Source organism: Malus domestica, chromosome 07 (genome assembly GCF_042453785.1).
Source record: "Malus domestica chromosome 07, GDT2T_hap1".
NCBI lineage: Eukaryota > Viridiplantae > Streptophyta > Magnoliopsida > Rosales > Rosaceae > Malus > Malus domestica.
This window is the reverse complement of record NC_091667.1, coordinates 20,515,586-20,528,891: the sequence shown is the minus strand read 5'-3', so window position 1 is coordinate 20,528,891 and position 13,306 is coordinate 20,515,586. Positions and strand designations below refer to the sequence as shown.

The 13,306-nt window shown below is 34.4% G+C and overlaps 1 protein-coding gene across 1 annotated transcript; it reads left to right on the top strand.

Moving 5' to 3' along the window:
- The first annotated feature begins 386 nt into the window (after nt 1–386).
- On the top strand, nt 387–2,699 carry LOC103439261 (LIM domain-containing protein PLIM2b-like). The gene is made up of 5 exons (XM_008377803.3): nt 387–672; nt 1,037–1,130; nt 1,261–1,292; nt 1,588–1,677; nt 2,108–2,699. Exons 1-5 carry the CDS (start codon nt 538–540, stop codon nt 2,420–2,422), a joined length of 666 nt encoding a protein of 221 aa, XP_008376025.2. The 5' UTR covers nt 387–537; the 3' UTR covers nt 2,423–2,699.
- The last annotated feature ends 10,607 nt before the right edge of the window (nt 2,700–13,306 follow it).

Here is a 13,306-nt window from a genome sequence, read left to right as displayed (position 1 = left end):
ATTCAATCGTTGTTTTTCTTCTGGCCAGGGCCACCTAATTGCTTGAACACTATCTTTTGCCATTACTAATCAGATGGTTGGCCCATACAAATTTGCAATTTCCTGCATTGGACAATTAAGAAAAATACTATTTTTAACCAACATAACTACCAAACACCAAATAGCTAAACATTTGGTTATCATTTTGTTATCTCAAATTTTTATGTGTTTTTTCTCTTGAAAAGGTCAGATCACCAACCTTGTTTTACTCCAATCCAGTCGGATAACTTCCACAATTAGGGCAATAAATTACTCCATTCACTTGTCCTCCGTTTAGCAGCATTTGCAAAATCCATTATAATCTGATATAAATTAGGTTTTGTTTAGATAGATCAGAAACTTTACTCAATCCCCTTTTGGAATTGTCTGAGGTACCAGTAGCAAGCACGGTGCTCCCCTTGTTGAACTTGTCTCTGATCCCTCAGGCACCTGAGTTGAAGACAAAGACCGCATAATTTTTCGGGTTTTTTGTTTCAATCTGTTAGAATAAGGAGAACAATGGCGTTTACAGGAACTTTGGATAAATGCAAGGCCTGTGATAAGACTGTTTATGTAACTGAAATGTTGTCCCTTGAAGGAGTACCTTATCATAAATCCTGCTTCAAATGCAGCCACTGCAAGGGATTTCTCTCGGTACATACATCTCTCGCTTTTCACCTTTTACCTTTGTCTAGGTTTGCAACAGATGTGTCTAAGCTTTCTTCAGTTTTGGGGACGATTCTCAACCATTGATTGATTTGTAAAACTCATGTCAATGGTGGACAATCGCTCATGCATGTGTTGTTTTGACTTGCGTATACACGTTATATATATGACTCAAAAGTTAGACCTAACAAAGAAAGATGAATTTAGCATAATTTCAATGCCAAAGAGTCATGAACATTTCAAAGTTAATTTGATAACTATAATTGAGTCTTCATTTATTTGGAAGACCATAAAACTTGGTTAAATATTTCCAAATATGAAAATGATTAAGAAACATACATAATTTTGACAGATGAGCACCTATTCCTCCATGGATGGAATCCTCTACTGTAAACCTCATTTCGAGCAACTTTTCAAGGAATCTGGGAATTTCAGTAAGAATTTCGGTGAGACATTTTTTTTCCTAGCTTTAATTATTATATTTTATAATTATTCTGCAGCACTAAGCAACTACTTTTTCTCTTTGGTTCCCTTCTGTTTGCTAATAGTATTTTGTTTTCTAATGAATTTTTGCAGCAAAATCTGCTGAGAAGCAGGGTGAACAACTGGTATGAATAAATTGTCACATTCAAATAAGGTTGAAATTCTGATTTTACATTTTGGATATAATGTCAACCACTGGATTCTGATCGAGTGATTTCCGCCTAAGGAATTTCGTGATCTGATCAACGGGGACCAAGTGATCAAAACTCTCTCTATATATGTACATACACATATATATATATATATATATATGTACATACATACATACATACATACATACATACATATATATATATATAGATATATATTGCTCTTAAAATGCAGTACTGTAAACAACTGAACTGTGATGATGTTCTACAGAATAGGGTCCCCAGCAAGCTCTCTGCCTTGTTTTCTGGAACCCAAGACAAGTGTGCAACTTGCTCAAAGACAGTCTATCCGCTGGAGAAGGTGAGTAATATAATTCAGGGGATTAATTTGATTTCAATGAGCCTTTTTTTTTCTTGACAAACTATAGTTCTATTCCATTAAAATTCATATAAATTACGGAGAGGGGATTCAAACTAGGGTGCAGTGGGTGGAACACATTGTTCTATATAGCCAATTTAATTTCAATGAGCCATTGAAAAATGTAACATTTTCCAAGATTGCATATGAGCAGCTACCAAGTTTATGATCATGTTGGATAGCTAGCAGATACATAAATATTAACAGACACTACTTGACTTCTTACATATGAGGAACCATTCATTTTTTTCTGTAAATCCACAATCCGACACAAAAACAAACGTAACTCATTGAAATCACAAAAACAAAACTTGTACACTAACGTTAGACGTGAAAGGTAACACTTACGGATTTGTGATGGTAATTTAAACAGGTGACATTGGAGGGAGAAAGTTACCACAAGTCATGCTTCAGGTGTGCTCATGGGGGCTGTGCCCTTACACATTCATCCTATGCAGCTCTTGATGGAGTCCTTTACTGCAAGCACCATTTTTCTCAGCTCTTCCTAGAGAAAGGGAACTACAGCCATGTCCTCCAGGCTGCTGCAAATAGGAAAAATGCCACATCTGCCGAAGCAACTGAGGAGGCAGCTGCCGCTGCCAGCGCCGCCCCCAAGGAGGCACAACCAGAACCAGAACCAGAAACAGAACCTAAGGACCAGACTGACCAGCCACCTGAGGAATCTTAAAAATGTTTTGCGCTACATCTCTTCTCTTGCCTTTCAGAGTGACGGGGAAACTTCATTTTTGTTCTTTTGAGTGCAAAACCCTCGTCATCTTGTTCAAATATATGTATAACTTGTTCACATATTACTTTCAGACCGTCAGCTGATTTTGGTTGGTTGTGTTTAAAATGACATGGATATTAATTGTATCCCTTTTTTTTCAATTTTCTTGAGAAATTAATGTGGGAAACTTGGCGATTGTAACAGTTCAAATAAGTATTCAGTTCATGATTGTTAAGAATTCGGGGATTCAAAGAAGTCCTATATTCACTTTTTGGTAAATTACACGAAACTACCTCAATTATGAGTTGAATGGCACTATCATACCTCATCTTTTAAAAATGACAATATCATATCTCATCTTACGAATTTGCTCAAATGTCAAACATCCGTTAGTTTTTCTGTTAATTTCTCTGTTAAATGCTGACGTGGCTAGAGAAGGAGCTCACTCACTAATCCAACTGGATTAAAAAATAATAAAATATATTTTTAATAATAAAATATTAAAAAATAAAAAAACTAAACAAATAAAAAATGTCCTAGGGATGCGGGCCTTCCTTTTCCTCCACCCACACCAACCCTTTTTCTTTTTCCCTTCGATAGCCACCAAACTCTTCCCCACCCGTCCCCCCAACCTTCCTCCATCACCCTCTCTCTCCTCTCTATCTCTCCTCTCGTGCCACATTTCACTCATCCCCCCACTCTCTTGGACACTCTCTCTTCTCTTTATCTTCTCCCGCATCTCTCTCTCACTCTAACTCTCTCTTCTCTTTGCAACCACTGGCGTCAAGGCTAGAGTCCACCAACTCGCCATCTTTCTCTATCCCTCTTGTTAGTCTTTCTCTCTCACACTCTTTCTACTCCATCAAATCACCAACTCACCACCCTCTCTCTCCCATTTGTAATGGGATTTTGGGTTTTGGGATGTAGATTGCAAGTTGTCCAGAAGGGAGCAAAAACAGAACAACCAAATTGGACCTGACAGCAATCGAATCACAATTCGAAAACATACATGTTACCGGATCGCAGAACACGGGGTCCCAATCGTAATCGTGCACAAGCTAACACAAGGAGGCAACAAGGTTAGAAGCCTGGGGTGGCAACAACGGGTCATGGCGAAATGCGGGGAAGGAATTGAGGGTTTGGGAGAGAGAGTTGAAAGATGGGCTTGGGAGGTGGAAAGATAGGGAGAGGGAGGTGGGGATCTTGGAAGAGGAGAGCAGCGGAGAGAGGGAGGAGAAAAAGGGTCTGAAGGCGAAGAGAGCGGATGAGAGAGGTGGGAAGGAGATAAGGGTTTTGATGGCCGAAAGGAGGGTGGTAAGAAATGGAGTTAAGTTTTGGAGGTGGAGAAGTGGGTTGAGGTCTAGGAGGAGGACGATGCGCTGCGTTTCGCTGTAGTTGGCGATTGGGTCGTCAGAGCTGTGATCAGATGCCATCGTATTTGGAGGGACGGGTGAGCTGTCGAAGAGAAGAAGAAAAAGGGTTGGTGCGAGTGGAGGAAAGGTAAGGCCTGCATCCTAGGCCATTTTTTATTTGTTTAGTTTTTTAATTTTTATTTATTTTTAATTTTTAATATTTAATTATTAAAAATATATTTTGTTATTTTTTAAACCAGTTGGATTAGTTAGTAGGTCCTGTCTCTAGCCACGTCAGCATTTAACAGAGAAATTAACAGGAAAAACTAACAGAGGTTTGACATTGGAACAAAATCGTAAGATGAGGTATGACATTGTCATTTTTAAAAGATGAGATATGATAATGTCGTTCGACCTTAGTTGAGATAGTTTTGTATATTTTACCCTCACTTTTTCTACTTAGTTTTTCAACTAAAACCTAAAGCGCAAGAGATTCTCTCTTGCAATTGATAACACCACGTGACAACTATCTAATGGATAAATGATGTACTATGGTTGCCATACTTATTTTCATTAATTTTTGTTAAAACTATATCTAAATATAAATTCTTTCATTTCATATATTCTTTCATTCTTCTTACACTATGCCAAATTTCAGAATTTCTTTTAGCTAAAGGTTTTCTAATAAAAGTTAACAACAATGAAGAAAAACAAGGGGAAGCACAAACTTCATGAAAAAAAAGCAACAAAAACTCCCCCTAATGTTAGAACCATTAACTAGAATGGAAGCTGATCCCCATGCAAAGGTGTAACGGGTGCACAGTCAACGTTGCATCCCAGACAAATAAAACAAGGGAAATAATAAAAATTAAATCTAAATGTAATTAATACATTAAAATAGGAATAACAAGATAAAATACACATCAAAATATAACTAATAAATGAGATGACTAAAATTGGATTTTAATCTTACACACGGTTATAGTCTAAAACTCATATTTTTTAAGGATTAAAATGAAGTTTTCTAAAAACTTAACCTTCAAAATATGCAGATATAAGTCATAAGTAATTGGTAGAATTACGTAGAATTGTTAAGGTGGCAGCAAAAACCTAGTTTACAACTTGATTCTTAAATTCTTTTATGTTTCTTTGTTGTTGCCGATTTCTTTAATATTTTTAGTTAAATTCGTCTTTCTTATTTTAGGTCTTAAAATCAACCTTTTCATAAACTTTGCTTTACTTAATTAATTAAGATTTGACTTTAATATAAATTGTTTTAACAGTCCATGTGGAGAACGACCTTAAATCCTATCAACCTTCACTTAGTTTGAATGTATAAACGTGATTCTACTCAATATATATTTAATTATGTGTAAGAAGGAATGGAAATTTTACTGTGTATATTATACTTGGGATGTTGAATATGTTGGATTTAAACTCAAAAGTTCAACCCTAATTGGTTTGCATAGTTATATCCAAGAAAGATTAGAGCTGGAGTTCTATTTGGTGAGCTATTCCTTGTGCTTCAGTAGTAGTGATGACCGATTTAATTACTCAGGCAATAAGGGATTCTTGTAATGAAAGTAATCTTATGGGCTTTAGTATTCTAGTTATAGGCTTTCTTGAATACGTTTGTAGGTAGGATTCTAAAAGCATTGAGCACTATATATAAGGTGGAGGTCCATGTGCATAGTGCTAACACCATCACAAAGCCTAGAACTCCCCCTCAGTTCGTGATCAAGGAGCAGTGGTGCATAGAAGAGCTTTCACCAACCCTTGTCCTCGTGTTTGTGTTTTCTCTGCAAGTCCAAGATGTCTTCTCATAAGTGATTAAAGTGATAAGAATAACCTATTTTACTTTCGGGTTAGATACCATGATGGGTTAAGTGATGGGATTTTCTATGCTATTAATTCCAATAGTGGCAGTCCTTACAATAATAGAACTACAGATGTTAATTAGGGAACCCGCCAACGTGGTTGTGAATGATATACCAGATCCTATATGGATTATATATGTAGGGAAGGATTTATTGTATTTGCAGTACTATGGAACCATTTATTAGTGTCGCTATAGTAACCAACAAGAAACGTATATTACTGTCGGATATTAAGCAAAATCCGATAGAAAATAGATGCAATGGCGGATATAATAAGCAACAAAATTGTTAATGTCAAGAAATGAATTTTCCGACAGAAAATACTCTAAAACCGACATAAATTGTGTCGGATATAACCGACAAAAAATATATTAATAATGAATCAATAAGAGCATTCTCTATCTGATAAAACCGACAGAAAATACTCTAAAACCGATAGAACTTGTGTCGGATATAACCGATAAAGAATTTATTAATAATGAATAAATAAGAGCATTCTCTGTCGGATAAAACCAACAGAAAATATATTAATAATAAATAAAAAAAACCACTTTCAAGAATAAAACTCGTTGGTTACGATCAAGAATAATGACCGATTCAATCAATCTATTCTACAGAGTCCCCCCCAAAATTTATTTATTTTATTATTAATTTGAACCTGATTAACTACTAATAAAATTTATTTGAAATAAAACACAAAGGTGATGAGATTTGGGTATAGCCACACAATGAGCTAGTCATAATTAGTAGAACAAAACTCGTCGGTTATGAACTTACTACTTACAATATTCGAATCTAAGATCTCTCACTTGCAAATAGAGAATCATACAACTAAACCATAGTAGTAAGTGACATTTGAAAAAAAATATTAAATAATTTAATGTCAAATGATAAAGTTACGAATTTGATAAATGGATCATTTGAAATCCATATGTTTCTTCAATACATTTTTTTTTCACGCAAATACAAATTTTTTGGGTATTTATAACATTATATATAAGCAATTTAACTATAAAATCCCTAAATATCTTTCGAAAAAAGGACTATAATGAACAAATAAATCCCTAAATATCTATGAAATCCCAATAAGATGGAGCCTTTACTGATATCTTCCAAAATATGAATTATTCATATCCAACAAAAACATAAATTAAATCATAGGTGGAAGTATGTGGAAGGACTTACAACGCTTTGCTTGTCTCTGTGCTCAAGGGCTTGCATAGCTTCTGCCTTGTTCATCCATGGTGATTAAAGCGAGAAGGAGAAGGGGAGAAGAGAAGGAGAAGGAAATGCGGAGAGGAGAAAAGGGGGAAGGAAGGGGGAAGGGAGAAGGCACCGGCGCAAGGAAGAGATGGAGGGGTTTAATTTTGAAAAATTTTCATTATTGTCTGTTAAAAATGACAGAAACATTTTTTAAAAATAAACACAACAGAAAATTTTCATTACTGTCGGTTATAACCGACAGAAAAAATGGCGGCAAAAATCCCCCCAAAAGTTTGTTACAATTTAAAAAAATAAAATAATAATTGTTTGGTTTAATAAATAAATAAATAACATGTATTTAAATAGAATACGTTTTTAAAAATTAAATAAATAATTGTTTGGTTTAATAGATAATAACCCATGTAAAATATGCAATAAAGAAACAAAAAGAATAAATAATTGTTTGGTTTAATAGATAATAACCCATGTAAAATATGCAATAAAGAAACAAAAAGATAATTGTACAATGAAAATGTCATCACACAAACTAAATATTGTCTAATCAATACTTGAAAAACATAAATAAAAATTTAGCACAAATTATTTTTCCCACTTCAAAATTTAGGCAAATTTAACGGAGATATGCATTCTACAAAACTAGTTTCCATGATCTAACCGTCAAACTTGTTTGTAGATACTACAAGATCACATTTGTAAAAAATCACAAAAAAAAAAAGAAAAATTCATAGATTAGGTAATGGAACAAAAGTTTTCAACGATTATAAACAAAAAATCACAATTTAACGGTTATTTTAGCTCCAGTTTTGATGATTTTTTTACAGCTACACTCTTCGACCCTATAAGAATGCAATGAACGAATTTGATCTTCAATTTAAAATATTTGCACTTGTGGATACCACAAAATCTTATTTTATACTTAATGGAAGTATAATATTAACTCTAAGTGTTTGTTTAATCTACCATTTTGACACGATATGCATTCTATGAAACTTTTTTCAACGATCCAACCATCAAACTTATTTGTACACACTCCGAGATTGCATATGTAAAAAATCGTAAAAAACAAACATTTAGAGATTACGTAACGGAACAAAAGTTTTCAACGGTTATAAACGAAAAATCACAATTTAACGGTTATTTTAGCTCCAATTTTAATGATTTTTTATAGCTACACTCCTCGACCCTATAAGAATGTAATGAATAAATTTAATCTTCAATTTAAAATATTTACACTAGTGGATACCACAAAATATTATTTTATACTTAATAGAAGTATAACATTAACTCTCAAGTGTTTATTTAATCTACCGTTTTGATGCGATACACATTGTACAAAACTTTTTCCAATGATCTAACCGTCAAACTTGTTTGTACACACTCCGAGATTGCATACGTAAAAAATCACAAAAAACAAACATTCAAAGATTAGGTAACGGAACAAAAGTTTTCGACGGTTATAAAAGAAAATTCACAATTTAACTGTTATTTTAGCTCCGATTTTAATGATTTTTTTTTACAGCTACACTCCTCGACCCTATAAGAATGTAATGAATAAATTTGATATTCAATTTAAAATATTTACACTAGTAAATACCACAAAATCTTATTTTATACTTATTGGAAGTATAACATTAACTCTTAAGTGTTTATTTAATCTACCGTTTTGACGCGATACACATTCTACGAAACTTTTTTCAATAATCTAACTATCAAACTTATTTGTACACACTCTGAGATCGTATATGTAAAAAATCACAAAAAACAAACATTTAGAGATTAGGTAACAGAACAAAAGTTTTCGACAGTTATAAATGAAAAACCACAATTTAACAATTATTTTAGCTCCGATTTTGATTATTTTTTACAGCTACACTCCTCGACCCTATAAGAATGCAATGAATGAATTTGATCTTCAAAAATATTTACACTAGTGGATAAATCTTATTTTATACTTAATGGAAGTATAACATTAACTCTTAAGTGTTTGTTAAATCTATCAATTTGATAGGATATGCATTCTATGAAACTAGTTTCAACGATCCAACCGTCAAATATGTTTGTATATACTTCGAGATAGCATGTGTAAAAAATCGCAAAAAAAAAAAAAAAAAAAAAAAAAATTCAAAATTTAGATAACGTGACCATGAGTGAAAAAAAAAAGAAACATTCAGAGATTATTCAGGTAGCCGCCCAAAATTTTGCTTTGTTCATGTCGGTTATAACCGCCAAAATACTAAAATAATAACCCCCAGAAACTAAAATAATAAAATAGTAAATTTATGTCGGTTATAACCGCCACCATTAACTTAAAAACCGTCGGAATATGTTAAAAATATTTATAAAAAAAGAAGGAAATACTGGCTGTTATAATAATTTTATGGTGGTTGCATCCGACACTAAATATCCTACAGGAATTTATGTCGGATATAACCGACATGGTTTCATTGTTATTCGACACTAACTGAATGATGTGTCGGATATCTTTTATCCGACATAATGGCTTATTAAACTGCCACCATCATCTGACACCTAAAGCTAATATTGTAGTAGTGTTGGTGTATTTATTTTTCACATCTCATTGCACTATAGTAATGGACTTAATGGTGACAATGAACACATTCCATTTAGGTTATCAAAGTAGTTACCATTTTTATTTTGCCTTTGTTTTATGTGAAGTGATTTCATTCTTTTTATTTTCTCACACATCTCTTTTTGGTTCTAGCCATCAGATTGTAACAATACCTACAAATCCATTCCATTTAAGTTATCAAAGTACTTACCGATTTTTATTTTGTCTTTGTTTTATGTGAAGTGAATTTCACACACACTTTTTAACTTCTCATACATTTTTTTGTTTCTAAACATCGGATTGAATATGTCAAACAAAGTGTGTAAAAGGCTTAAACATATTTGTGTTTATTATTCTAGAAAACTTCATTTTAATCCTTAAAAAAAGATGAGTTTTAGACTATAACCTTTTGTAAGATTAAAATCCAATTTTAGTCCCTAGTACATTTAATCATCTCATTTATTAGTTATATTTTGATGTTATATTTATCTTTTTATTCTTATTTTAATGTATTAATTATATTTAAATTTAATTTTTATTTCATTTATAATAATATATTTTAATTCTATATTTAGGCAACTAATTTTATTTTATAATATATAGTTCGATAACAATTTTGTATGTTCTTCATTTAGGTACATTAATACATTTGAATATTTCGTTATATCCATCGATACATACATATAGGTACATTAATTCATCGATATAAACATATACATGTTTTTTGGTACGTATATTATGGTACACACATTTGAGTTTATTTTTTTTTATTTTTTTAGTACAACAATATATTTTACTTTAAGGTCGGGGGGAGGGGGGTTCGGCTAAGCCACACAATAGACAACTTAATTTGGTACCGAATTCGCCATCCACGAGATTCGAACCTAATACCTCACATTTGAGTATTGACGTTTAGGTACATTAATTCAATATACTATATTTCGGTACATACATTTCGGTACAAACATTTTGGTACATACATTTCAGTATTGACATTTAGGTACATTAATTTAATATAATACATTTCGGTACATACATTTAGATTCATTATAATATATTTCGGTACAATCATGTAGCTACAAATATTTCGGTACAAAAAAGTCAATTTTATATATATCGGCTGACAGACCCTGACCTGGAATGTCCACTAGGACTCCGAATCAAGCTGTGTTGGCCGACACCTAGAAGGTAACAAAGCCATAAAGTATAGTGATGTGGAAAATGTGAATAAATTTAAACCTAATAATGTCTAAAGACAAGGGTGCGCTGTGAGCGAGAATGAACCCATTTCACACGCGACGTCAAAGCATAAGTAAAGTACAGTAGTGTGGGTAAGGATCATACCCTCAAAGATAGCCACCTATACTGCGATTCGCCAAGAATCCTCGTCGATACGAACTTTTAGCAGCTAAAACCTGGAGGGACGAAAAACAGAAAACATGAGTGGGCAAAAACAAAGCTTTTTGAAACCATTTCTCTTTCCAAAAATAATAAACCCTCACCGTAAAACCCGTATAATTTCCCAGAAAATAATAATACATATATATATAGAAATCATGCTTGAGAGTAGTGAAAACCAAGTATATGCCATGTCAAGTATCTTAGTAATAAAATAAGTAAGCCAGGTGAAATGAATCAATGTGAAATGATATGTCAGCCGGAGTCACCTAACGTGACTTGTACGGCTGAACCTATAGCTCATCTAGCAATTCCTACACACGAGTCGGGACCACTTAATGTGGTATGTACGACAGGCTGGGTGCAAATAGATACGCTCAAGTGCTACGATCACGTGAAGGTTGTGCGAAGTATCGCAAGTCACCTACGAGTTGGAACCACCTAATGTGGTCTGTACGACAGGCTGGCACCTGCCTTGGATCTAAGGTGAGCGTGTGGTGCAGGAGGTGAACGATCACGTGAAGGCTAGACCTTGGCCTCGGGGCGAAGCACTAACATCGGAGTACAGGATAATGTGCTCTAAATGCATCTAAACATAACCATACCCACTGAATTTACTATCATCAATATGTACTCACCTGAAACTTACCTGGGCGTCCGTAGCGACTTGCAATAATATGCATATTTATACTAACGCATATGCTAAAATGCAATGCAATTGACATGACATTTAAAAACGTAAATCCATTTAAAACAATTTCTTGGAAAATGTAAAGCATATATATATATAACCAAAACCCCACTCACCTGGAGTCCGCGCTACAACTCCCTAGCACGAATATCGAGGCATTACGAACGATCGGCGCCTAGAGCAATTATCAAACCACATCTTAGTATCCTTATCAATAGAACACGTAATTTACGTTAAAACACATCCCTAAGGGCGTTTTAGAATGATTTGAGACCCATTGACCAAAAGTCAACCGTCGGTCAAAGATCAACAGTAGGGTCTACAACCCTACGTAACTCGATCTAGAAAATCTGCACCTTGGATTTTTGATCCGTAACTTCCAAAGATCCACATTATTCTTCTAAAACATCATACTAAAGTTTCATTACGATCCAACAAGTGGATCTCCGCCAATTGCAAATTCAAGAGTCGGTCAACATTTTATTTTATGAACTTACAATTCTAATTCGGGAAGATCCGAGCATCGGATTCCTGATCCGTAAGTTCCTATGCTCTTAAATATTACGTACTATAACGTATTGAATTTTGGTGACGATCTAACGGTCGGATTGTCGATTGCTATAATAATCCAGCAGCGGACCTTAATGGAACTACGTTCAAACGATGGAAATTCTTCAGTCAGATCTCACAAATGGAATCAGGGTATTCAAATTTAACCTAGGAAGGTAAGGGGACGTCTCGATCCACGCGCTGCCTTGACTCGTTGGAAAAATCAACTATTTCAAAAAATTACCAAATTTTATAGACAAGTAGATCTCAGTAAAGGGAACAATTTTCATACCAGTGGCCAAGTCCAATTTGGCCGAGAAACACCTCAATTTCACAAAAACCTGTCGGAACCCTAGGTTTGGGTGTGCTTTGATTCTCATTCCTCGGTGTTCCACCGCCCCTACAATTGTTTAGACTTTGTTATAGAGCTCAAGGGCAATCTAATGGTGGTGGAGATCGATAGGATTTCATTAAAAAATGGCGGATCACCGACAATGATGTCGTCAGCATCATGCTTCTTCTTTCATGAAATTGAACTCAAAGGCCCTCAAATTTGAGCTAAGATGGTAGATAGGGAGTTGTGGAATAGCTTTTGGGTGATGGAATGGTAAATTTTAACTGAAAAATGGTGGAAATCGGTCGGAATCAAACCAGGTCACCGTCGGGTACACGGGTCGGTGGGTGAGCCCGTTTCCCCCTTTTCTTTCCTCTCTCCTTTCCCTTCATTTTCCCTCTTTCTGATTCGTCTGTTCCTTTCTCTCTCCTTTCCTGATTCCTCCATTTCTCTGCCCTGTTCCTCTTTTATTTCCTATCTCCACCGCCCATCACCATTTTCTTTAATCTGGGCCACACAAGTGGCTCCATCAGATTTTGCTCAAAAAATCTGGAGCATTCTAGAAAATAATAAATTTACAATTTTGCCCTTGACTTCATTCGTTAATAACTCCAAATCGCGTTTCGTTTGCGGCCATGCGTTTGTAGCGACGAGTACTATGAGGATACACCAAGAAAACGAACCTTACGTGTCATGACAAGACAATCAACACAAGTCAATGCATTCGCCTCAAAGGGCATTTTTGAAATTTCACATTTTAAAATTATAAAAACCGTAGTTTTTGGGGACGGGTCGTTACATCGGCACAATCATTTTTGTACACATATGTATTTAGATATTTTTTTATCACA

Bases quoted from the DNA above. Each gene is read 5' to 3' on its own strand.
- LOC103439261 (XM_008377803.3), top strand. From the start codon at position 538: ATGGCGTTTACAGGAACTTTGGATAAATGCAAGGCCTGTGATAAGACT. The intron at 1,293-1,587 runs GTATGAATAAAT...GATGTTCTACAG, and splicing joins AGAAGCAGGGTGAACAACTG to AATAGGGTCCCCAGCAAGCT. The intron at 1,678-2,107 runs GTGAGTAATATA...TAATTTAAACAG, and splicing joins CAGTCTATCCGCTGGAGAAG to GTGACATTGGAGGGAGAAAG.